Raw genomic sequence first — 27,889 nt, 5'->3', positions numbered from 1 at the left:
TACCTTTATCTGAAATGATATGCCCTAGATATAATATTTCTTTTTTCAAAAATTCACATTTGCTGGGATTTAATTTCAAATTGACTTTTCTCAACCGATGTAAAACTTTCAAGAAATTTTGATTATGATTTTGCAAAGAATGTCCAAAAACTATTAAATCATCTAAATATATAAAACATGAATCATAATTTAAGCCTGACATAGCTATTGTCATGAGTCTTGAAAATGCACTGGGACTCGTTTTTAAACCCATTCCTAATCTTTTCATTTGATATTGACCTCTTTCTGTAGTGAAAGCTGTATATGGTCTACTGTCGGGATGTAATTCTAATTGGTAATATCCTTGGGCTAAATCAAGATGAGAAAAATACATTGCTCCTGACAAAGAATCCAAGATTTCAGTTATGTTCGGTAAAGGAAATTTATCATCCTTAATTTGCTTATTCAATACCTAACCTATAATCTAAAACTACTCTGAATTTCTTAACTCCATTTTTATCCGGTTTCTTTGGTACAATCAATAATGGTGATGACCATTCTGATTTTGCTTCTTCTATGATTCCATCTTGCAACATTTTGTCGACTTGTTTATGAATCTCGCTTTTCTGTAAGTGTGGTAACCTGTATGGTTTTACATATACGGGTTGCGCTTCAGGTTTGAGTAAAATTTTTTGTCGATATAAATTAGTAACTGTTAGAGGGTCTCGTTCAAGATGAAAAACATCCGCATATTTAGCACAGATTTTCTGGATAGATGTTTTCTCTTCTTCATTCAATGACTTCATATTAACTGAATCCAACACTTCATCTACTCTTTCTACCGATATATAATTTCGACCATAATTTAGTACTTCGAAATTTGAAAGAATTTCAAGTTTTGGTTGAAAATTCTTGATTTTTATCTCTCTTTCATTCACGTTTAATATTCTGACTGGAATTTTATTTGCTTTAGGTTTTGCAATCGTACTTGCAATAATCACTCCATCGCTAATCTGTTCGTTCAAAATAACACAATCCTCTGTTTCATCGGTATAACAATAATGAATTATTTCGCATATGGGAGGTATAATAGTACAATATTCCACCTTTGATTTTAAGGGGACACTTATTTCATCGTTATCATTATGCAATGTTATTAAAAATTTTTCATAATCAATGATAGCTTTATATTTGTTCAAAAAATCTGAGCCTAGTATACCATGAATACTAAGATCAAATGATTTAAGCACAGAAAAATGGTGAGGAAATTTTGTATTACTTATAATCAATGAAATAGTTGCGGAACCCATGAGATGTGGATCCGGCAATACCTTGGATATTTATTTTTCCTGAAGTATCTATGTATTCTCCCTTCTGCAAATATTCTGAAAATATGCAGCTGATGCTAGCACCAGTATCAATTAAAAAATTCAATTCATTTTTGCCATACTTGACCTCAACAAAGTTCAAAGCATTCATATTATAGTTTACGTTAGGAACGAAAAAACTTTTTATCGGCGTTTTGCATTTCTTCATCGTCCGATTTGGTCATATAAACTTGATGGGATCTCGAATTCCTATTATTCCTATTGTTATTGTAATTAGAGCGACAACCGCGACCTTCTTTCGTAGTATGATTCGGGTTGAATTTTTGCCTACGATTGTTATTTTCTGAATAGCGTCTACCTGACCTATATTTATTTTGATTGTGTGTGGAATTTCTCTGCCTGAAATGAAATAATTGAGGATTAGACGTTTGATAAGAAGTTTTCACTAACTCTTCCTCTTTGGCTGAAGCTACAGCATCCTTTAAATTTGGGTAGTTTCTCGCTTTTATAATAGTTCTTATCTCGGAATTCTTCAAACCATTGGCAAAAGTGTTTATCGCTATTTTTTCATTTACTTGCCTTAAAACATCTAAAGCTGCGCTATAATTATCAGCTTGCGAAATAGTTAGGTCTAAAGAGAGTTGTTCTACTAATTTAGCGAAATCCTCGATCGATTTACCTTCTTGCCTAACATTGTGTAACTGGGTAGAAAGCGCTGCAAGTGATTTTTTATATATATACAGTTATGTACAGTTTTAACATTTACAAATTTTTATATACAATTTTTACATGTCTGGGAAGGGGTTCCCGGGAGGGGGTGAGGGGATGCGTGGAGTCGCGTTTTTTGTTATTTGTTTTGTCAGTACGTTGGATTTACACTGGAATTCGTAGAAATCGCTAGACACTTTGTTTAGGTACTCGCGGATGGTTGGAATATCCGCGAGTTCATGCAGTTTGGATATCCTAGTGTAGTACGGCTTGCTCAAGACCAATCTTAGGATTTTATTTTGTAAGTTTTGAATGGGCCTTATTGGAAAGGGCCTAAGGTGACAAAATGCCGGCGCAGCGTATGTGACTACTGGCCGGATGTAGGTTTTGTAAATGAGCGATTGGTTCTTTTCATTCAGCATACTTTTACTGCACAATAGAGGATGCAGTATCTTTTTGATGGCGTATCCTTTATGGACTTGTGCTTTGATATGGCGGTGGAAATTTAGCCTTTCGTCCAATTCAATGCCCAGGTATTTGACGGAGCTTTTTGGTTCAATTTCCGTATTATTGATTCTTAATTTGTCTATGATTATTTTCTCATTCCGTCTTCTGCTAAACACGATCTGCTCTGCTTTGGTCTCATTCAGTTTTATTTTCCATCTGTCGAAGTAATTGATAAGTACTTCGAGATGGTTTTTCAGCTCGCGATTGGCGTCTTCAGCGCTGGATGAGTGGGCATAGGTATATGGCCGTGTCATCCGCGAAGAGGGCGATTTTTGTTTTGTTATGTTTCGGGATATCCTGGACGTAGATATTGAATAATCTAGGTCCAAGGACTGATCCCTGCACAATTCCTGCTTTTATGTTTTTGGGCGCGGATGTTTCATTCCCTACGCGTACTATGAAGTTTCTGTTGTTGAGATATGAGTTGATGGTTTTGATGAGGAATTTCGGGAATTTAAGTTCTATTAATTTGTAGGTCAGCCCCTCTATCCAAACTTTGTCGAACGCCTTTTCGATGTCGAGGAGGAGCATGACCGTGTGATTACGTCAACTACGATTCGGCAGATTTGCTGTGCGAGCTGTGTTTTTCCTTGAAGCCAAATTGATGGTCATCCCGAATTTTATTGTTTCTCATGACTTGTTTTATTTTTCCTAGCAGGATTTTCTCGGTCAGCTTGCTGAGGTTAGACAGTAGACTGATAGGGCGGTAGTTGCCGGGAGAAGTTGTGACTTTCCCGGCTTTGGGGATAGGGGTTACTACAGCTGTTTTCCAACAGCTAGGCCAGTGTTGAAATTTGAATATTGTGTTTATGATATAGTTCAGTTGAACTATGGCCTTTCTAGATAGGTTTCGGATCAGTCTATTGTCCACTTCGTCTTTTCCTGGCGCTTTGTTGAGTGGAAGCTTTTTGATTTCGTCCCGTATTTCCGATGGATTTGTTAGAAAGTGGTTTTCGGGCTTTACGAAGCGGTTCGAATTCATAAAGTCTTCCACTCTTTTCCGTATGTCTGCTTGTTCTGGACTATCGGTTTGGGATATGTGGTGAGCGGTTTCGAAGTTTTCCGCAAGTACGTCCGCTTTTTCTTTATCGGTGATGTATTTTGCGGAATTTTGGACCAAGATGGGAACTTGGGAGTATTTTTGAATGCTGGATTTAACTGTTTTCCAGAGATCTTTGTTATTTGAATTTAGCCTGGAGATTTTCTGTTCCCATCTTTCGTTTTGGAAAATTTTTATATGGTTTCGGATTTCGCGGGTGTATGAGTTTAACAGTGTTTTATCGACTTGTCTTTGGTGGGATTGCCACCTTTTTCTGATTTTATTCCTGAACTTGATCAAGTCGATAATATGAGCTGGTAGTTTTTCTGCTACTTCAGCTCTCGGTTTTTTTAAATTGTTTTATCGCGGGCGTACTTGAGGGCCTTCGTAAACTTTTCAATTTCCCGTTCGATGTCGGAAGCAGTTTCGATTTTGTTGTCGATAGTTATTTTACTATCTAATATTGTACGAAATTTTGCCCAATCAGCGTTCGAATAGTCGTACACTGATTTTGTTGGGTTTCTTTCGGTGTTATGATTGACCGAGAAGATCACTGGATTATGATCGGACCCTAACTGACAACTCGCGTCCGGGATACTATTCCAGTTAATATTCTTAGTGAGTATTGAATCGATAGTACTCGGCGCTTTTCCATTGTCTGGAAAATGAGTATGTCCGTTAGGGATGTTCAAAATTACGTCATCATTAGCTTCAAGGAAACTGAATAGACGATTTCCATTGGTGTTTCTGCAGTTGCAGTTCCATTCTTCATGTTTAGCGTTTAGATCGCCTAGAACTATTACTTTGTTTTTCCTAGAAAATAGGAATCTTAGGCAGTTGGTACTGAATTTGCGACTGGGGCTATTATACACCGCCGTTATGATTAAGTTGCCATCAATCTGGACGCTAGCGTTCTCCATTGTGCAGTTAATAGTAGGCAAAATGGTGGATGCGATAACGTTCTTTACTAGTATAGCGATTCCGCCGAATCCAGAGTTGTCTTGTCTGTCTTGCCTATTGTCTGATATCCTTTAATGAAAAATTTGTGGTTGTTTTTCAGTTTTGTCTCGTTGATAGTCAGTATGTCTATTTGGTTCGAATTTAGAAAATTGGAGATCTCCAGGAATTTTTGGGAGACTCCATTCGCGTTCCAGGTCGCGATTTTTAATGTCTTAGTCATTTAAATTGAGGAAGAATTCCAGTATTACGTTTGTTGGCCATGCCACTTACCGGTTTTTGTTTGGCCTCTTGGGCCTTTCTCCTTTCTTCCCAGACATTCACGGCCGGGATTGGCGCTTCGTGGTAAACTTTGGGGGCGGCAGGGGCGGCGGTTTTGGCGTTCCTGGCCCTGCGGTTGCAGATATTCACATAAATCGCGCACTCGGTACTGTTTGCGGGGGGACTCCCGAAACAGTTCGCGCACTTTGCCGGCGTATTCATGGATTTTGGGCACTCGGGCGCAAGGGTCTGACGAGAACTGGCAATTTCAGCGTGGTATGGCCGTAAACGTAAAGGTAGCATTCCGATCTCGGCAGTCGCGACCCAGCAGTCGCTGCACGGCAGCCGCAGCCGTGGTCGCGGCATACCGCTCGTAGGGATTTACGTGCAACGCTTTCCGATACAAGCGACTCAGCAGCGCGGCTGGGGGGCGTGTCCTGCACGCGACCACGGCAGCACCGCCGAGCCGCTTCGAGAGCAGTACCTATAGCAGCGCTGCCCGCTCTTTACAATAGTAAACATGGCTTTGTTTACAGATGAAAATGACGAGGTTTTAATCGAATTAATATCTTAAAATCCGCCGCTTTTCGATTCCAAACTCGCAGCCTATAAGGACAATATTGTTCGTGAGAATATATGGGAGCATATTGCTACTAAACTCAATAAAACAAGTAAGTACCTACTTATATATATTATCATTGAAACATTGTTCATAAATAATATAAATACATATTAACCACAAATCAACCTTGCTGTGCGTCGTAGTCCATAGCTACTCTAGTTCATTCTATTTATCCATTGTTCTTGCCATGGCACTTTTCCTGCATCTGAGGTGAAATAATCTTTAAGAGCTTCTTTGATTTGAAATCCATCTATATTTTGAAACCCTCCTCTGCGAGCCAATGGAAACATATTCTCTATAGCTTCAGGTATTTTATTGTTGAAACGATAATATGGAATAACATTTTTTTCTAAATAAGCATCCCGTAGTAAATTGTGGAGGACGCATAAAGTAGTAATCAAGTCATCGCACATTTCTGGTTTAATTGCTATAGGTGAATACGGAACACTTGACTCAGAAGAGCAAAAGAATTCTCTGTGACTCGCCTTGCCCGGCAGATGCGGTAGTTGAATATTGCTTTATTACGATCGCCCCTGACATGGTTTTTGTAATAGGGTTTCATCATGTAGACATCTAATGCAAAGGCGTCGTCACCAATTAAATAATATGGTGCTAAGGTATCTGTCCCTGGTAGAGGTACTGGTTTAGGCACATTAAATTCACCCGAAAGTATTTTTTTCCCCATAGCCGACTTTTTAAATATACCGCTGTCTCCTTCCTTTCCATATGAACCCACATCAACAGCAATGAATTTATAGTTTGCATCTACAATAGCCAATAGTACAGTGGAATAGTAGTCTTTGTAATTAAAGAACATTGATCCACTGTTTTGCGGAGCTCTAATGCGTATATGCTTGCCATCAATTGCTCCAAAACAATTCGGGCAATTCCACCTATTCCAAAAATTTTCCCTTATTTGTTTTAATTGATTTTCCGTTGGCACAGGAAGGAAAATTGGTACTAAATTCTTTCGCAAACTTGCAACAACTTGCTGGACTATTCTGCTTATATAGCTTGCTGATATTCGATAATTGAACTCTAAAGATGCGTATGTTTCACCAGTTGCCATGAATCTGAAATTTTTAAACCTGGTTATTAAACCTTTATATTTGTACAACAGTATTCCTACAATAGATACAGCATGCATATGTGTAGTATCAGAAGCAGCATATATTACACCCAAACACTCTAGTCAATCACACAATCAAAAAGTTTATAATAGGCTTTTTGGACAGAAATATTTTTAGTATCAGCTTCAAATCGGTTTCAGACGATGACTGCAGAAAACGATGAAAATGCATCAGAGATTCCTATCAAAGAATCAAGCGCAAAAATAAACTACCGACTGGATCAGCAGCCGGCAGCAAACCAAAAAAATGGCCTTTGATTGAAAGACTCAGTTTTTTGGAAAAAGTTCCTACAGAAAGAAGCACTATATCAAATATTGAGTTAGCTAACGATGCCAATGATACTGAAAGTGAAGTACCACATGATGTTGAAAACGGTTTCAATAGAGAAAAAGAAGGTTTTGTGGAACCTGGTGATGAAATCGAAATGAACAGCGGAGGTGCAAGTGAAGCAGTAATGGTCAGTGCATCGACTAGTGCAATAGAGCAAAACATTTCAGAAACGGCTGATATGAAACAAAACAAAAAGAGTGGAAAATCTAGTCGGTGTGAATTCAAAAAAAAAAAAAAGGAAAGTCAAAATAGTTCTTTGCAGATGGCTCTACTGCAATACTGGAAAGAGAGAGACGCTGAAAGGAGAGCCGACATTCAGACCTTGACACAACAGCACCAGCAGGAACCAGATGTGGATGGCATCGAATCATTTTGCACGCACGTTGGAACCATGTTGCGAAAACTTACTCCGGCCTTGAGAATCGAGGCCAAAAGTAAAGTTTTCAATCTCTTAGTAGATTATGAAGTAAAGAGCCTAAACCAGAATTCCAGTAATTCTTTTAGTAGTTCCCCGGCCGATCAAGGTTCCGAAATTTCATTTTTCATATTTCAAATACATATAATGTTTCACCAAGTACTTCTCAAGCATATTAAACTAAGAACAAATTTAAATTGTGCTTTATTTAGTCTGCAGTACTTCCTGAATTTCTCTTTCTTCAAATTGAAGTGTCGTTTCATTAGGATGTTGTAGCTACCTTCATCAACTCTAGATGTATATAATGAATCGATTTTTTTCCTCTTCTCAGATGCAAGCAGGAGCAACATTATTTCATCATCCTCTTCTTCATCCTCCATCAATCGTTGCAGAAGTTTCCGTTTTCGTTTATTCAAGTTGTCAGACATAGTTTGGTTTGTAAACGCACAACTGTTCACAATGACTTCTGCTTCACTACTGCACTTGGCAGTCGGCCGCGGTCGCTGCTATCCGTAAGCTCGTGGCAGCGCTGCACAGTAGTGGCAATGGGCAGCGGCTGCCGGCAGCGACTTCCGGGTCGCGACTGCTGAGATCGGAATGCAATTTTTTTTTTTTTTTTTGTAGAGGAGGAAATCCGTACTTATGGACACCCAGTCGCAGCGGCGACTTGGGTAGTGTGGGACTCTCCCCTGGGATTGACCCAGGGGCATACTCACTAAAACCTCCTCTGTTCCCACTCTCAATCCGAGAGTGAGCACGGCTTAATTTCCTGCAGCCGAATTTAGATCTTATAGGCGCAGGTTGCCCGGGGTATTTCGCCCTGAATGAACACCCTAGCCGACCCCGGCCCTAGGTCTTGGAATCATGTTTGTAATTTGATTCCATCGGGTCCAGATTGTAGATGACCCTTGCAATACTCTGGTAGTGATGCCACCGAGTAAGCCTAATGGGTCACCCAGGTCCTGCAGAGCCACAGATGACTGCTCTGCCCACACACCTCGCCAAGATAAGGTGCATGATGTTACTCTCACAGAACTAACAGGCCGATTAGTAAGCTTGGCCACTTCCGTTTTCACGTACTCGATGTTATATTTATCGACCTTGTTCTTGTGGGTAGTATTCAAGTTGGGTCCAGCGGACACAACCTGGGTATCAATCACCCAAAAGTCGTTCGCCCTAACGACGACGATATCGGGTTTACGTAATCCTTCGGTTGTTCGAAGGTGAGGCTCATCATACACTTTCATGCTCTTTTTCTTAAAGAAGCCAGAGAGTGTGTTGCACACCGCATCATGGCGCTGTTGGCGACCCCCCTCTGTCCTAAAACATTGCTGGATCACATGCGCCGCGGTTTCAGTGAAAGCACATCCAGCTCTACAATTGATGTTGGTGAGAGCTGTTCTCTGACCTCTTGAGGTGCGGACTCGAGTTGGCATAGCGTTGACATGCACTTGATGGTACTGGCGATAATCCCTGCCGGGTATGCCCGTGCTGCCAGCGTCAATCCAACGAGTGGAAGCTGAAGACTTCTCACTCTCCCGCAACTCACTACCATCATTTGAGCTGTACAGTTTTCTTGCCCAGTATCTTTTGCGCTGTTCAGCGCTGAAAAGTCTCTGTCCGTCACACGACAGAACCTTTTCGGCCCAACCGATCTTATTGTGGGCCCAATCAGGGCTCGAGACCGCTCTCACTGCTCTGGAAGATGACTTTTCCAGGCGTAAGAGTCTGTCTCTGAGGATACCGGGGATGGCAGTGGTAAAGGCGGGAATACCGAGTCCACCACTCTTCACCGCCGCGTGAAAATACCCAAGTGGAGTATCCTTTGGTAGACTTATCCACCGCCTCATTGCCGCCCTAACCTGAAGGTCAAGTTGTCTTAGGACCTTCATTGTGCATCCAGATAATACCAAAGCGTGGTAGTTCCTGGGCACTAAAAAACAGCGCAAAATTTTAAGGCGCTGTTGCGGCTTAAGTGGTGCTTTAGAAATATTTTTCAATTCCTCCTCAATGGTTGGGCTGATCTTTCTTAGTCCTCTCGGGCTGATGTTAACTCCCAAGTAACTCCACTCATCTAATGGACCGAGTTGGCGAATGGGGACGCCCTGATCCAAAGAGAACTGTGCCCTGGTAAGGACTTTGATCTTTTTGTCCCTACCTGACGGAACTAAAGAGGTAGCAACACACTTATTAGGGTTAGAAATTAACCCTTGTTCTGAGGCAGTACGCTCTACTGCCTCGAGTGCGGTGGTCATACCGACCTTTGATGATGTAATCAGGCAAATGTCGTCTGCAAAGGCAACTGCATTACTCAGTTCGCCTCCGACATTGTACCCCACTTGGGGAGGAATGGCGCCTAAAACTTTGTCCGCTACCAATGCGAACAGGATGCTCGACATTGGATCCCCCTGTCGGACCCCCCTGCTTACGGGGATCACATGCGAAGTTTTTCCTCCACTCTCCAACAATGTTGAACTGTTGGAGTAGGTGGAGGCCACATAGCTAACGAGCTTGTTGGGTATTCCGACATCGGTTAAGGCAGACGTTATTGCCTGATGGCTCACTGAGTCATACGCCTTAGCCACATCAAGTGATACAAGATGCAGCTCTTTTAGATGTTGTCTGGCGTGATGAATGACTGATGCTAGCACGGAGATATTCTCCGCGCAGCCATCGTCGAGGCATCTTTGCCTCTCATCTATGACCTTCGTGGCCACTATTCGTCTCGCCAGTATTTTATGTAACTGGCGGACTATAACCGACGCGATGCTGATCGGTCTAAAGTCAGCAGGGTCCGTGGCCTCCGACTTCTTAGGGACAAATATTGTCCGACTCGTCAGCAGTTCTTTTGGAAATGCCCCCGTGTACAAAACTAAGTTGTACAGAAGAGCTCTATGGGAGGGCGGAACTTTGGACCACATGGCAAATGTTACGCCGTCTAAGCCAGGGGCCGAGCTGTAGGGAATTTTAATCGTGTTTACCTCATCTTCCGTTATAGGATAGATGGTTGCAGATTTCTGCCGATCTTGTGGCAGACTTGGTGGTTGATGGACCGGAGTAGAGAGTACTGGTTCCTAGTGGCTCACTAACTGCTCTAGAGGTGGTGTTGCTGTTACACCTCCTCTGTCCAATATTTGCTTGGCGGTCCTTGACATGTTCTTTTTGAAAAGAGACTGTGTCAAGGCAAATTCCCTGCGCCTTCTCGAGTCTCTATTCGAGGGCGCTACAGCCGGTTTGCTTCTCTTATACCTTCCTTTAGTCTTGCCATAAGATGGAATCATGGCTTTGAGAGCAGCTACTATAAAATCTGATGGATTTTGGCCACTCTCGATATGTTCAACCAGTGCAGCCATTAGGCTTGAGCCTTGATAGTCAGACTGTAATACTTTTGATGCGAGCTCTTTAGCCGCTAATAAAAATGGATCTGCAACTGGTGTACTGACCAAAGGAGGTTGATCCCTGACCTCGACTGTGGTATGCGAAGGGGGGCTTCCTGCGAGGGCAACACGGAAATAGCTTTCTCTAAATAAGCTCTATGGGCCGGTGTCCTCCTCATGTTCTTAATCGAGTCAATGTTTCTCTGAGGGAACAATTGACCGAGGAAGACATTTATAAACCGGACCGCATGGCCATTTCTGTCATGACCATGCTTAACCACGTGTGCCTCTTCAGCCGCAGCGAGACGCATCTCTTCCGCGGAATACCCCCTATTGCGACGCTCAGTGATGATTTCCTCATTCACTATGACGGTGTGGGCGTGTTGCCTATGAACACCGAGGCCAATCTTAGTTGAAAACTCCCTAGGAGGAGCACATATATTGCACACAAAGCCAGTGCTTTCCATTGTTATGGCCACCGCTCCTGATGGGCCCTGGCCTGAAGGTCCAGGAGCTGCCACCGGTGTGCGGTGTGTGCGCATGTGATTGGCCAACCCTCGCGTTGTGCTAAACGAACGCTTGGGATCGCAAATGAGGCATACAATCTCAGGTGGTCGAGATTGTTGACCAGAGTCAAGGCCGGCCCGGGTGCTTCCGGAGTCCGTCAACAGAAGGGCGGGGTTCCAATCGCCCCGCCGTTGGCCCTCAGGCCTATTACTATTATTTGTACTTGGAGCTTCTGTTGGTTGTAGGTGAGGGCGGCTAACCCACACCCACACGGGGTGCAATACCCATGTCCCTCTCCCGTTAGTCGGTCTTTTGGGGGGGCTGCCCCCTTTGTCCGACGCTCGGTGTTACGCCCACAGCGCCACCAGTGCCAGAGCGAGGGCGTTCTATGCTCGCTCTGCCATTGCCTGCTTTTGGCCGTTTACCTTCGCAAACGTTACCGACTCTCACCACAAGGAGGTAGCAGGTTGGCTATCAGATTGCGGCACTGTTTTTATTTATAGCACTCGAACGTGGCACATCATCATGTAGCCCCGCCGGTCATCTTAACCGCGCCGTGAATTTCCATCCCAACGCGAACCCGCACCGAGCCAAGAGCAACAGAAAGGTCGGACTGGTCGTGCCCCCCACACCAGCAATACGGGGGTTAGCCCGCTGCTTACTTTTCCAGGGCACGGCAGCACGAGCACCCGTGGGTCTGAATCTCGGGGCTCAAATTCGCCGGAGGATTTCTCCCCCTACATCTAAGGTCCGATCTCAAACTGTGCCAAGACACGGATACGAAATCCACGCTGAGACTTCCATCCACGAACGCGGCCAGTGCACGCGCATTAGGTGGCGATCTCTCCACCGTCCCTTTTTGTGAAGGGGAACCTGCGCGACCGGTCAGGGCACCGAGGGTGCCCTCCCAGCAGCCGGAACTCCCATCGCCGTGCATCTGTAATATGATAACAATAAAGAACGCATTAATAGTAAAAAACTGATTTATAGCAGACCCTGTGAGCAATAAAATAAAATTTGCCACTTCTATTTCTTTTGTGATGTATGGTATAAATAAAATAATAAATAATTATTTACAGGTTAAAACTATAAAGACTGTAAAAACAAAAAAAAAAGAATATATAAAATATTTATTTCAGTTTCTTTGATGGTCAAATGTGATTATGGTTAGCTCTCATGTAACATGTTAAGGAATAAAAATTCATTCGAAGATTCATTTGCCACTTTTGTAAAATTTCTTTCTTTGAATTGATGTATAGATAAAAATTATAAATTAAATAAATAAATTAAAATAGAGTATAAATAAAAACTGATGCTCAACAGGATCTGCGACACTTACAACACTGAATAGAGATAAAAACTTAATAAATTATTTAAAAATCTATATACACCAGCTTGGGCAGGTATCATCGAATAGCTTGCAGTGCATCATCAGTCTCTGCGCTCTTGACGCTTATGGGCAGCGAACCGCCTGACAGGACTTCATAAAGTCCTTCCAGACCATAATGCTGCCAATTATGGTCTGCGTGACCAAGGTCTTCATGTCCTGGTGGCTAAAACCCAAGACACTCGAGAGTGTCGAGTTCTCAACACACCAGGTCCCCCTAGCGCCAACAACTAACGGGGCCACGACGATGATGGCTCCTGGGTGTCTGACGTTTAGAGCTTGAATTAAACGGGGCTCGCTATAAATGGCAACTTTATTTAGCGCAGCCACAGACAGGGGATTAGGCCCCTCCCAGGAAACCGTAGCGTCCACCACCACTATTCTCGACCCCATACGGAGCAACAGGTCGGGAATCTTTAGAGCTCCGTCTGTGCACCTAATTCTGGGCTCCACTTCCACCGTCCACCCCTTGCGTTCAGCAATCTTTCGGACCGTCTGGACCAAATGGTCATGTCGACGAATCCGGGTACGCAGCGAAACAGGACACTTCTGTAACACATGCGACAGATTCTCGGTCCGCAAGTACCCCATCCTACACTGGCGTTCACCAGGCGGATTTGAAGGCACTCCACGGACCGGTAAAAGATTGCCCCGCAACTGGACGGCTCTGACGAAGTCAGCGCCAGACCAGTAAGGTGGGGGGTTAGGATTCCAGTCGCTGCACCGGGGATAGGCCCGTCCTTGCCGCAAGCCGTTACCAGAAAAGCTAGTGTCAAGCCTCTCTGACATCCTCTGTGCCAGCGCTCTCATGCTCCCTCCACTTTCCCCCGTCCAGCGTCCCAGTTTGCGAACAAACTCAACGCTGTAGGACGTGGAGAGAGTTGCCGACGTTATTGGGTCGGCAGCAATGAACAGGCGGTTAAGCCTGTTTCGGAGGATGGCTGGTATAATCTCATTAAAGCATGAGACACCGAGCCCACCCTCCTGAACGGGAGCGTGAATAAAGGCTTCTGCACAGGTCTTGTTCAGGTGGAGGTAGCTGCGGACAGCCACCCGCACGACCCGATCAGAATACTTCAGAGTCTTCTTAGTAACGACCGGCGATTGGAGCAGATGTAAATATCTTGGGAGGAGATAAACTTTCAAGATGGCCAACTTCTGCTGCGGCTTCAGAGGGCTCTTTCCAATCCTCCGGAGCTGAATGTACACCTCGTCCAGCACCGGCTTAGATCTACCCATGACACCGTAATTCGCGCCCAAGTAGCCAAACATCTCGCCCGGCTGCAGTTGCCTGATCGGTTGGCCCTCTATATAAAATAGAGGTCGGGTGATACAGTACGAGTGCTTATTTGCACGGTTGACCTGGACGGTCATAGCCGTGCATTTGGAGGGGTTGAACCCCATTCCCCTCCTAGCAAAGAAGTCTGCAGCCAGCTTGAGACGCTTAGTGGCCTCCTTAGGCGAATTCGCTAGTAGTAGCAGGTCGTCGGCATAACCTAAGACTAGGTGCCTCTTCAGAGGCACCTTCGTGAGGTCTTTGATTTTGACACCATCGACCCCAGCGGAAGGCGACTTGTTTGCCCCGAGAGCCCATACGATTTCATTCTCCGAAATCGGGCTCGACAAGTCCTGAGCCTCTTGCTTGTCCTTGATGTCTTCTACGTCTCTCTTTGAGGGGTGACTGAAAATCTGCCGAAATTTACTTTCGGCAGACTGGACGTTGGGAAACGTCTGACTCCCCCCTACAGGAGAGTCATCTATGATATTACGTGCCAGAGAGGCGCGGTTTGTCCGGTACATCCTTTGTACCGTCTTATATAAAAAGGCTCGCTCTTGACGCCTATTTAACGCTTCGACAGGTCGTGTCCTTTCCCTTGTGTTATTATTATTATGGCCACCTAGCCTGTCGGACATCTGCGGAAGCAGAGCCTTCAGGTAGATGGCTAGTTGCTCTCTCACCCTCTCTCTTTGATTATGGGTGTCGACAAGCTGCGTCATGTTATAGACCGCTTCATTTGGCATCGACCCATCCACCTTGAGCCGCCCAATAATCTCTCAAGAAGAGAACGATTTTATGTGTTTGTCTCAACGGATGGAAGTCCGAGGCATTCGGGTTCAGAGACCCACTGTTGTGCAACTCCGCACTAGACTCGACGACCACCGAGGCCTCAGAGGTACCGGCCGCATCCGCAGGGGATTGGATGAGCGCAGCGACCGCTTCGGACATCCGTTGAAATACTTCAACGGCGTCACTCGACGGCCCCGCATTCTCACCCGCGAGACGCTGGATGACTTCTTTGTACTTGGCTTCCCTTCTGCGGTTCTCAATGAAGTCAAGGTTCCTTTCTGGGTAAAAACCCAGAAGGTGTTTATTAATGAAGGGGCCATTGTACGCGAGTTCACGTCGAGCCATCTCGAGCATGTCCTCGCTTGTCCATTCGTCTCTACCCCCAGGAACTTCGTACCGATCCTCCAGATCCCGGTTGTACTCCGCTGGGTGTGCCTGTCTCATGTGTTGTCGAACGCCGCGATAACCGCGGAAGCGACTCCCACAGATAGGGCACGCGTCAGCGTCGCTGGCCGGTGGACCGCGACATCGCAGTCTCCTCAGGTGAGTCTGCATGCCCGCGTCCGTGGCGAAGGTCGTTCCGCATACGCAGACGACCATCGCAGATGTTTTGATTCTCCCTTCAAATAGAAGGTGGTGCAGTAGTGGGTGGGAGGTAAAGTATCTCACCCACTTTTATTGTATCTAAGGAAACTTCTACACCACAATTGCACCGTGCTACGTCGGTGACACCACAAACCCACGCCCTAAGAATGTGGGTGGACACACGATCTGCTCAAATGTTCGTACAGATCGCTGTGAAGGGGCCACTTAAGGGTGTTCAATACCTTGTTCATACCACTGCTATTTCAGTGCTAATTTCAGTGCATTCCAATTCCAAAGTACAGGTCGGATTCATTTCATTTTTTGAGTGAACAATGACGTGATATAGTGAACTTGAAGATCCCGTCTCGATTTCCAAAAAAAAATCGATAGTATTCCGCAAATCGAACTTTGAAATTGAACACTTTCTTTAAAAGACTATTCAGCTTCAGAGAGACTTCTCATTTCAAGTAACTCATCCACAAATGTTCAGTGATATTATGTGTTTTGAATTGGTGCAAAAATTTTTTTAAAATTGCTTGATTTGCTCTAATTGTAGATGTTTTTCATATGGAATTATGCTTTTTGGAACGCCTCCCAAAGGTTTACGCCTTTTTGCAACATGAACGCCAATAGAATCTTGGACTGTATTTTATGGCTCGAGATGAATGACACTTTTATGATTTACGAGGGTAGGGTTTCTCTGATTGGCTAAAATTGTGTACATTACTAGTTTATGACAATATTGCACTGAAGAATAGGGAAAGGTAGAAAACTTGTTATGAAATCATTGTTAGAATTAGAAACGATACTGTGCCTAAAATATATATGCTAGCTGATTTTATTCGTAATGATGTCTGGAGAAGTACATTTTGAGCGCTTAGTATCATAAAGAAAATTTCAAAAGTCATAAAGAAATTAAGATGAAAAGAAGGTATCTGGATTTTTGCCGAAATATGGAAAATTATTAATATTTCAGAAATCTGACAAAAAATTCTCAAAAAAAAAAATTTCTTTTGAAAAACTCCCTATTCCCGAAACTCTATCTACAATATTTACCATTTAAATTTAACCCTGAAAATAGGCAATTCTTGATTAAGAAAATTTTCTCGTACTTCCTTCATTAATATTAACTTGAAAAAATTTATAGTAAAAATTTTTCGCTTCGTGAAGCCATTCTTGTATACATACCTCCTTGAAAATTTCATGTCATAAAAGTTTAAGAAATTGCAATATTTTTTTTAAATAATCTTTTTCGTTAACTCAACTCTCTTGATTTATTGCCCTAGAGAAAGAGAACAATATACATCTCTTTCAACTCGAAGAGTTGAACGTTAAATCGTTATTCCAAATTTGAATTTAAAGCAAAGAATTGTGAAAAATATTGAGAATTTTTCTACCTGAAGTAAAAGAAATATTACCAATTCAAAAGATGATTGAATCGAATATTACTTATCTTCACCTATAGCCAATAAGAGTATTGCTGATTCCTATAAGCAATTATTTATATGTATATTATATTTCCTTGAGATATTAACGAGTCCAACTCATTGTTACATTAAATCCTGTTCTGTCCCCACAATGTCAGAAAGAAGTATGGTCTAAAATTTCTCAATTTTCCTGATTCACATGGTAGAAGTTCATCCAAATATATGCCATATTTTATTCCATCATTGAATTAGGCAAATCGAAATGATAAATATAAAAAAGTATGTAAATTTCATTCTATTCAGTTCATAAAACGTATAAAAAAATATCATGTCTTTATATCTTTCAATCAGATGATTTTGACATTTGACCATCTCAGTGTAATAAATCACCTATTTCATTGCTTTTAGGTTCTTGACAGATTGCCCTCAGTAGCATCTCTGTTCGAATCAAGAGAAATCATATATTCTTCTCTCTGTAATGCTTTCTCCTCTACGAGCTTCTGAAAAATCACGTGACACTGCCTATAGTGCTGCACTTTCCCATACTGATGGTCCTTCCTGGCATCTGAATGCATGGAAGGGGAATAGCAGCAATCATATGATACAATTTTGTTTGAAGAGGAAGCGGCATAATGAGCAGAGGAGGGAGAGGATTATTCCGTCGAAATCAAGAAAACTATGTGTTGGTCCTGATTCCAATTACGGACCAAATGCTTCGCAACCGGACATGGCTGAAATTGAAATAGAGGAGAAGAAAATAATTTTCCTTCAGAACCTACGGGACAGAATTTCAGGGGATTCATCCATACAAGAAATAGAGATGAAAACAAGAGGACAACACGATAATGTATTGTGGAGGGAATATCGACAGGATTATCTCACATCATCGAATTTCGGAGCAGTGGTGAAAAGAAGAAGGACAACACCCTGCCATAATTTGGTGAAATGCCTCCTCTACAAAAAACCAATAAACACTCCGGGAGTTTTATATGGCAGAGTTAATGAGAATCGGGCTATTGAAATATATGAAGCCACAAAAAATGTTGAAGTAACACGCTGTGGTTTCATAATAGATCCCGATTTCCCATTCTTAGGTGCCTCGCCTGATGGACTGATCAAGCATGATGGTCTGATAGAGGTCAAATGCCTTCAATCTGTAAAGGGTAAGCTTAGTGAAAACAAAAAATCGAAATGCTATACTGTTCATCAGGATGGATTAAGGTAAGAAACATTTCATGGATTATAATGTTGCATTATAATTATGATACGTCACATTGAAAAAAATTTTTACAGGTTGAAGAAGAATCACAACTACTATTTCCAGATTCAGGGCCAATTGAACATATGCAGAAGAGAATATTGTGATTTTATTCTATACTGCGACAACGATTTTCACGTAGAAACCATTAAAAGAGATGAGAATATCTGGAAGAATATTATGGTACCAAAATTGAGAGAATTCTATGAAAATTGTATTCTCCCGGAGATAATAGATGGGAGAATTCCAAGAGGAATGCAAGTTCGCGAGCCAGAATCTTGAACTTATGCTTCAACGCGTAGGGCTTTCCCTCGCTTACCAAAAAAAGTTCTTGAAATTTAAATACACTTATAAAATATTTTTTCTCCGATTGACAACAAATTTCAATTTTGCAGACACATATCAATCAGTAAAGTATTACATTTCCTGCCTACGCAGCAAAGTAAGTACTTTCATGCTTAGGCATCATCAGAAATGATTAATGGGAAAAAAAAATTTCAAACTACAATTATTATGGACATATACATTTCCATGACAACCAACCATACGAACAATTGCAATTTGTATGAAATTTCATTTCAATTTATCACTACAAAAAAAATTAAAAGATCAATACTTATACATAGTCAATTCAATTTACATATGCACACGTATATTTCACTGCTCTGATATAATTTCATCGCACAGTTGAGGTGTTGTGATTTAAAATCTAGAAAAGTAGATACCGGTTGTAAGTACACTTCTTATAACATTTTTGTGGTTGCAGATTGTTCCTTGAACGATTCTGTCCGCTCTTCTTTGGGCGTGATTTCATTGTTTGTTTACCTCAGGATTCCTTATCATTAAGTCGAACATCTGACTGATGTTGGGAGTTCCCTCGATAAGGGAAACCACACACTCTCCTTCAAATATCCCCTGATTGTCTCAGCTGTGTTTTTTCACCTATTCCATCCGTGGCCTTTTTCTGTCTGTCATATTTTAGTCTCCCTGACGGGCCACAGAGGAGTGAAGCGTGTGTCCTTGTTTTTTTTTTTGTCCTTTTTTCCCTTTCTTCTTGATTTTCGCCTGATTAGCAGTTTTTTGCGGTGGCTGGTGGAGTGTGTTTCTGCTGCAAGCAATTTTTCGCGGAAAATTGAATTCATTGAAGGTACCTGCGGCGGAAAATTTTGGACCATTTCGTCAGGTTAAAAATTAATTATTTCAATGGCAGATGATTGGAACAAAGCTGTAAGAATACTGAAAGAAGAAATTATCAAAAACAGAAAAGAGATCAAATCCGCTATTGAGGCGTCGGAAAGTAAATTACTGTTGAAGATAGAGGAACTTAACCACCGAGTGAACAATTTGGAAGCTGAAAATGCAGTCCTCAACGATAAAATAGAAGCCTTAGAGATAACCACAAGAAAAAATAACATCATTATATTTGGGTTAGAAGACTCTGAAGAGGTGTCCCCTTCCGGTATCTGTAAAGATCTCAAGAAACTTTTGAATGTTGATGTCCATACATCGGACTTAAATAATCTCTACAAATTGAGAACGCAAGGAAGAAACCCACTGAAGGTCGAATTCGTTTCGTACTTGAAGAAACTCGAGGTCATAAAGCAGTGCAGAAAGTTAAGGGGAACTGGCATTGGAATTTCTAACGATCTTACCTATAAACAGAGGTGCGAAAATAAAATCCTGAGAAATTACCTTAATAAAGCAAGACAAAACCCGGATGACAAGTCATACATAAAAGGCAGCAGATTGTATATCAATAACGTAGCGTATACTGTTGGGGAACTAGAGAAAAACGAAAAAAGCTGCCTAGAAGAACGAAAAGCAAGCAGTGCTCCACCAACGCCAAGGACACGTAACTTTGACGAAGTGTTACTGCAGGGTGCTCAGCCCGAAAGGGAAAATATACCAGAGGAAACAAAGGAAGATAAAAAGACACCTATCAATACTAACAGAAACAGGAATCCAAAGGCAACTGCCGCCCCAGCAGAAAAAGATAGGCTCAAAAGTTTAAGATCTGGTTCTTCGTCAAGTGCTCGCTCCTGAGATGGTGAATTTAAAAACCAGGACGACTGATTAGACTGTCCTGCACAAACTAGCGTACAAGTAGCTTAAATAAAAATGAATGAGTATATTAGAGACTATAAAGTGGATCCTATAAGCACACTAGTGGTGGAAAGTCATGAGGGACCAAAGGTAATCCTTGAAAACAAGAGCGAGTTGACAATTTTCCATACAAACATCCGCAGTATGGGCAAAAACTTCGACGAGTTTCAGGCATACATGTCTCAATTCGAAAATCAATACCCCATATCTTGCATTATTTTATCTGAAACTTGGAAAGTGCATGATATTAGTTTGTTTAATATGCACGGTTACAACAGTGTATACAATGGCAGTCCCCTGAATAAAAGTGACGGTATTATGGTATATATTAGGGATACTATTCGTTCCACTTCGAAACTGATTAACTTAGGTGAAACACAGGCAGTCTTTACTGAATTTAACATTAGTAAGAAAAAAATCTCGATACTATCGATCTATCGATCACCATCGACCTCAATTCAGATGTTCAATGATAGGCTCGAACATTTTTTGAGTAATGTAAATGTGGAAATATATGACCAATTTTATATCATAGGTGATATCAATATAGACCTTATGGATGATAGCGATGAATTAACTCAAGAATATATAAATTTGTTATCTGAAAAGGGATTCGTATCGCTCATTAATGCCTCTACTAGAGTAACTCATACTACCGCTACCTGCTTAGATCATGCTTTTGTGAAGATGAAAAATGAGCGGTATTCTACAGATATAACTCCAGCTATCATCAGAACCAACATCACCGACCATTACTCATTAATCTTAGGCACAAATATCACTAATACGATAAATAAAACCCGAAAAAATTACTTCACCTATGAAAAATTAAATAAAGATAAACTTCAGCAGTTAATACGGAGAGAACGGTGGCAAAATGTTTACACCTCAGAAAATGCCGAAACCGCGACTGATGCATTTATCAAGAAGCTCCAAGACTGTATCAGGGCCGCAACAGCAACCATTGAGAAAACAATGAAACCAAGAAAGAGAGAATGGATAACAAATGGACTCATAACTTCGATAAAACAAAGAGACCAATTGCGTCAAAAGTCTCTCAAATTTCCCGAAAACCAGACCCTAAAAACTGAATATAAAAACTACCGTAACAAACTGAATTCCCTTATTAGAAAAACTAAATTCAACTTTTATAAAAACAAAATAATCAAAAACTCCCAAAATTCCAAAGAAATGTGGAAAACAATAAAAGAGTACGCAGGAAACGATCCCAAAAGGCAGAATATTGACAGCGTTGAACAGGAGAACGGCGGCATTGTCTATGATGGGAAGGATATTGCTGAGTGTTTCAATATTTATTTTACGAATGTAGGCAAGGACTTAGCAACAAAACTAAAAAATCATGGAATAAATGAACCCGCTACCAGAAGACAACCTCAATCAATGTACCTAGCTGAAACAGACCCATCTGAAGTGACAGAAATAATTACACAACTAAAATCCAAAAAGGCACCTGGCCCAGATAAAATCACTAACGATATTTTGAAGTCCATATCTGAACATGTAGCACGACCCCTTTCCTTCATAATAAATGAGTGTTTCGCAACTGGTGACGTCCCTACTCACTTTAAAAACGCGATTATCACACCAATCTACAAAAATGGTGACAAGAGAAAAGTCAACAATTATAGACCCATATCCCTAACTTCTACAATCTCTAAAATCTTTGAGAAAATCCTAAAATTGCGAATGACAAACTACCTCGATAAATACAGACTGATTGCGCCATCGCAGTTTGGTTTTCGAGATAACCTATCCACTCAAGACGCCATTGCTGCTATCTCCTACCAAATAAACCAAGCAATGGACAAGAGAAAAGCGTGTCTGGGAATTTTTATCGACTTAGCGAAAGCTTTCGATACTGTTTGCCACAAGTTGCTGTTGAAAAAACTGGAATGTTTGGGTTTTCGAGGGTCTACCTATAGATTACTGGAAAATTTTCTAACCAACCGCAAGCAAAGAGTTCGGATAGGAGACGATGTGAGCAGTGAAATGGATATAACTTATGGCGTTCCTCAAGGGACCGTGCTAGGCCCAGTCCTGTTCATAATTTATATAAACGAAATACTCACTAGAAAAAATTCTGGGACTATAATTTCATTCGCTGACGATACGGCGATTATATATACTGGAGAATCATGGCGACAGGTGCGAGAAACAGCTGAAAACGATCTAGAGAATGTTTTCGAATGGTTCAGGTGTAGTGTCCTCACAGTAAACGTAGAGAAAACTAAGGTTGTACCATTTACGTCATACGAGAGTAATTTACCTAATTACGATACCCTCACGTTGAACGGTGTGGGTGTCCCGTTGGAGGGATCGGTGAGATATCTGGGGATCTGTGTTGATTCGTTTCTTAGATGGGACGTACACACGGCCAATGTAGTGAAGAAAATCCGAGGACTGATATACAGATTCTGGCAGTTCAAGAGATTTTTGGGGTTCACTCATCTCAAGATCTTGTACCATGCTCTGGTGGAGTCCATCATTCAATACGGTATTGTTGGCTGGGGGGGCATTTTAAGTTGTCATCTGAAACCATTAGAGGTACTCCAAAAATGGTTCATCAAAATAATCCTGGGAAAACCGAGAACTTATCCAACCGACCAACTGTTTTCTGAATCCCAACTACTCGATTTCAGACAATTGTTCTGTAAGAATATTCTTCAGTTCATTTCTGAAAAAAAAACATATATCCACTCAGCGAACCATAAATATCCCACCAGAAACAACAAAGGAACCAATATGTTCATGCCCAAAGCAAATAAGTCAGTTGGCCAGAGATGTTTCTCCTACCTTGCTCCTCGTTTACTCCGCTTGTTGCCTGATGAACTTCAAGGAATCAATTCAAAATCATTATTTAAGAAAAGACTGAAACGTTGGCTTCTGAATACCGATAAAGCAAGAATTCATAGCATTATCAACTGCTGATTCTATATATTTGCTATCTCCCTTGTATCCACTTCATCGAAACCCTTCCGAATGTGTCTACATAAAGAGGAAAAAATTGTTATCATGTTTTCTTGTTGAGGACTGTAAAACTGGCCGATATCCTGGAACAGGCAATTCTCTGAATGATAACGTTCATATAGAGCATTCAAATAATTTTGAACCTAGAAGGTCTACTAGACCTAAAAAGCCTGTTAATAAATTAAACTTGTGAATACATTGTTAATCTATTAGACTAAGTGTTTATTTGAATTATGTTTCTTTAAGTGAGGAGGGTGTTATAGAAAGATGTTTAGTTAAGTTTGCAACCAACCATACAATTATGTAAATGATGTGTAATCGTTCTTTCTATGATCATGCGCATTGTACAGCAGCATGATAGTCGAGCATGTGAATGTTCTAATATATAGATATCGATGTATGGTGGCTGACGAATAAAAGAGTTACGTTGTCTACAGGTTATTCATTTCCTACACTTTCATTATACAAAGTATAAAAATTACAACAGCTAAATTACAACACTTTTATATCCCTACCTTGTTTCAGCCTGGAATAAAGTTGCTCAGGATAATAGTGTGTAAGGGAAAAAACAACAAATCTTTCTTTATTCAAACGATGATCAGTAAATAGTAGCAGTGAACAATACCCTATTATATGAAGGCGGTATGATATCACTATATTAGCTGCAGTGATTGTACAATGAAACAATCGGTAGCAGTATCTCAATTATACTCACTGGTTTTCTGTCCGAGTTGAACCAACCACTCAACGTTAAACAGTATTCAACGCGCACAAAGATAGTCACTGAGTGTCACCCCAAAGTCACTTTCCGTAACCCTTCACGTAACCGAAAAAAGTCACAAAGAAATCCGGCGGTCGATTGTTCTAGTCCTGCAATACACAAAACAGAAAAAAAGTTATTCAGATATAAATGTCCACACTGTCAATGCTATGTCGGTTTCCTGCTAATAAAGGAAATTATTGTCAAACGCGGAAATGTTTATAGCACTTTAATATAGTCCACTGATACTTAGGTACCAGTAACAAATCAATTCAATATACGGATCTTCCTCCAACAGGAGAAGATAATCTCTTCCACTCAGAGAGAGAGAAAAAAAAAATGGTTGCACTGACCTTGGGTTCCTCTTCAGTCCTTACACCCTTGAGCGTCGTTTTCTGAAGATCGGGAGCTATTCTGTCATTTTGTAGCGTTGTCTTTTCTGGTCCCTGCTCTAGGGCGTCATTTGTAACATCCTTTTTGCGTCACTGGCGCCTCTGCCAATTGCCCTTCAGCACTTTGCAGTAGTATCTCGAGCGCCAGCCAATTTTAGGGAGAAATTGACAAACCTTACCAGGGCAGCTTAGTGAAGACAGGATTCGGTGTCACCTAGGATGGTAGCGGTGACCAAGTAACAAACAACGCAACAAAATTAATAGGTTTATTGATTCAATTCTACAATACAGACAATCTCAGCCAAAACGGGAAATCAGAAAAAGCATAAACTATATCAATCTGTATACTTCAATTCGGTTGCTGAGATGATTTGTACTGTCTACAACTACTGTGTCCTTACCTCACCAATTTAATGTCAGTCAGAACCGTTGAACAAGTTAGTCGGATCCGGGAGCCGGGAAATTATGATATTTGGAGATTGAGAATCGTGGATTTTGTAGAGTCGGGAAGGAATGAAAACTAATCCTAGCGCGTTGAAAAACTCCACCGGTACACCACCCTCTCGTTGTCTCTATCAAATGAAACCCTTGAATATTCACTCGTAAGAAAGTCACAAGTAAAAATTAGCAAACTCCCCAGAAAAAGACTAACAAGTAAGTTTACTGATGAAAATGGCGATTTTCGACCTCAGAAACGGATTTGTAATTATTGGCGTTCAATTACCAATTTTACTATTTTCCGGTCACCTGGTAACCACTTAACCAAAATGTCTTTTCTAAAACTAAACTACTGCCTAAACCTCTAAATCTAACTAACTAACTCAACTAAAACTAAACTATCTACTACCTAAATCTGAATAACTAACTATATTACTGACTAAAACTGAATCTCAACTATATCTACTGAATCTCAACTATCTAAACTATATGACTAAAACTGAATAACTAACTATCTGAATGCCTGAACATCAATTCATTACTACTGCCTGAACGTGAATTTTACTACTGCCTAAACGTGAATTTTTGATTTTGGGTCGGTTACACCCTTTTATAACTTCGGTGCGGGACGGTGAAAGAATTTAGCTCACGTGACTCTTCATGTCGACAAAAACCTCGTTTTTCGAGAAAATTCTCTTGGCGGAACGTAATCTGACATATGGAAAAAAATATATCAGCGGTAAAAACGCCGAAATAAATAATTTCTTATATTATTTCACTCGGATTATTCGAGGCCCTGGTCGGTTGAAAAACATGAAGCATGGACTTTTTCATTATCGCGGTGAACAATTAATAAATTATTTCCAATATTTACGGAATATATCAGAATGATTAATTTGAACGGAAAACAATAAAATATTCTTTAGACGGAGCCTGATCATTCCTATGGGAATAATCAGACTTCGTTACATCCCCCCTGGTTCGGAAAAATTCAAGTTACGGTGAAACAGAAATTTGAATTCTAAAAAAAAACAAACAAAACAAAATAACCGAATACTATCCTGTCTTATTATGCGGGATATATGGGAAGTACGGGTCTGACTGTTACGTTACGCTATCAAAGACTATAATGTTGTTGTAGACAGTATGACATATAAAAATAAAACTCTGCTCTATGAATCGATGTCAAATTCAAACGTCGGCTTCTTTCTTCTGTCATCCGGGGTGATTTGAATGTGTACATGTTTGGGAAGTTCTTCATCTCGGGGTTGTGGAGTAGCTCTCATTCCCATTTCCATGAAGTTTCCAAGTGTCGGTGAAATAATCTGATGTCAGGTGTGGATTATCCCATTCTCCGGTGAGTAGTTCTGTTATTTCCATATCTCGATGAATCATGCCATATTATTTCAGAGGGACGTCGAAGTTCCCAGTCAGATGAGTCGAAACCATTCCAAACTCATTGAATATACTGGTTGATTTACCTGTGGATATTACAAGGAATCAGTGACTGTATGGTGAAATTTTCAGAACGGTGAAAATTCTTCCAGTTATACAGTTTAAATTATCTATATGAAAATTGAAATGGAATCCAGATGTCCACCAGAGTAATAATTGACAGGTCATGATGTCCAATTCTTCAAGTACTTCTTTCTTGGATGATGACATGAACAAATCTTCAGGAATCATGTCTTCGGTGGAATTGGGCTTACAGCTGATCATCCGATGAAAGGGGTGTTGCCTATCTCCAGCATTTATTCTCATCGGTGAGTATCTAGCCTCTTAGAAAATTTCATCTGTAACACTGCGGAATATTTCAGTTCTTTATCAGAACAGTAAGAGATTAGAAATGGCATTCTTCAAATTGATTACACAGTGAAACTACTGATTTATATCTGACGGCCTTTGAAATTCAGGGCAAATGACTGGAATTGTTTTTATTGCATAATATTCACTGACTTATTATGTACTATTCGGTTTCATCAACATTTACAGATTAAAAATCAGTCTACTAGTCTTGAATATAATGTTATAAGATATTGGGTTAGGCCCTATATTATTTTATACAGTTTTACAGGATTATGGAACAAAAACAACGGTATCTTCTTTTTAATTCTATTTTTCCCATCATTCTTTTTTTTTTTTCTATCTCATTTTCCGCTGCATGGCCTCCCTCTCTGTGCATCTTGCACATGGACGCAGGGCTGGTTGTTCCGACCTAGTTGCTGTCGGCCGTGGGGCCAGTTTCCTGGGTACGCATTCGCAGTACCTGGTCTGCGTACCTATCAAACCACATCTGCTGCAAAATAGGAGTGGTGGACCTCGACACTCCTGCCGCGAGGGACATGTCTTGCCGCACTTTCAGCAAGTGTTGGGTCTCACCTCCAGATAGACCTTAGATCCCATCGTACCTACTGTACGAACACTCTTGGGGGCCGGTGTGGTTTGATCTGAAACATATGGTTTAGTTATACCGGTGTTGTCTTCCACACTCGTCCTGAATGGAATTTTAGAACCGGTATCTTGCTAACTGGCACGCAGCTGGCACAAAGGGGGGGTCTGTGTAGATTGCGTAGTGGTCCTCTTCACCACTCTCTCTACTCCTGCTAGGTAATTTCTCCCTCTAACTGACGATACCGAGCTCTGGGGGGCTCTAGACATCCGCACCTCTGTCACCGTTCTTCTCCTCAACACCGGTACTTCCGGTATTGTATCCGGTGATGAGCTTCGTGGCTCGTACACGAGGCAGTCATCTCCCCACCGGATTTCTGCCCAACGACTATGGCTACTCTCAGACATCTTCTTTGCCTGAACAAGAAAATCACAGAATAATAAGAACATGTCAGTAGTATAAAATCAGATTAATAGGTCTAGTTTATGCGGGGAGGTACCAGTTAGTAACAATTTTTTTTTTTTTTATCTCAGTTCTGACTTTTTCTCGGTGAGTTTAACAGAGTAACTTACTAGTTATGAAATGATTTTAGGTCTTTAACATGTACGTGATTCACTTTCTTACCTGACCGGTCTTTCAGGTCATAAATAACTGGTGAAATCACCTTCACAACAAGAAATGGTCCTTCAAACTTTGGAGCTAACTTAGATGCGAAGTTATTAACGGCGGATGATAGGTGATGTGTACGACGAAGCACTTGATCGCCTACCTGGAAACGAACTTCTCTACGTCGAAGGTTATAGTTATGAGCTTGTCGATTAAATGCCCTGTATAGGTTGGTCCTTACAAACTCATAGGCCTCCAGTAGATGTTGAATCTGCTCTGTACGGTGAGTCAAACTTTCTCCTCTTTCTTCGGTGTTCTCGTTGGGATC

General features: G+C 41.3%; 1 protein-coding gene and 1 pseudogene across 1 annotated transcript; one reads left to right on the top strand and one right to left on the bottom strand.

Moving 5' to 3' along the window:
* The first annotated feature begins 6,548 nt into the window (after positions 1-6,548).
* On the top strand, positions 6,549-7,764 carry LOC123686598 (annotated as a pseudogene).
* An 18,961-nt stretch (positions 7,765-26,725) lies between these two features.
* Positions 26,726-27,601, bottom strand: LOC123686318. Its single transcript, XM_045626376.1, has 2 exons — positions 27,095-27,601; positions 26,726-27,013 (listed from the first exon to the last, which is right to left on the bottom strand). The coding sequence occupies exons 1-2, from the start codon at positions 27,402-27,404 to the stop codon at positions 26,925-26,927; spliced, it is 399 nt and encodes a 132-aa protein (XP_045482332.1). The 5' UTR covers positions 27,405-27,601; the 3' UTR covers positions 26,726-26,924.
* Between the last annotated feature and the right edge of the window lie 288 nt (positions 27,602-27,889).

The sequence above is a fragment of the Harmonia axyridis genome, chromosome X (assembly GCF_914767665.1).
Source record: "Harmonia axyridis chromosome X, icHarAxyr1.1, whole genome shotgun sequence".
In the NCBI taxonomy this organism is placed as follows: Eukaryota; Metazoa; Arthropoda; class Insecta; order Coleoptera; family Coccinellidae; genus Harmonia; species Harmonia axyridis.
Note: the sequence above shows the minus strand (reverse complement) of the source record. Positions and strands in the feature narration are given on the sequence as shown.

Bases quoted from the DNA above. Each gene is read 5' to 3' on its own strand.
- LOC123686318 (XM_045626376.1), bottom strand. From the start codon at position 27,404: ATGTTCTTATTATTCTGTGATTTTCTTGTTCAGGCAAAGAAGATGTCT. The intron at 27,014-27,094 runs GTTAGCAAGATA...CATATGTTTCAG, and splicing joins TTTGTGCCAGCTGCGTGCCA to ATCAAACCACACCGGCCCCC.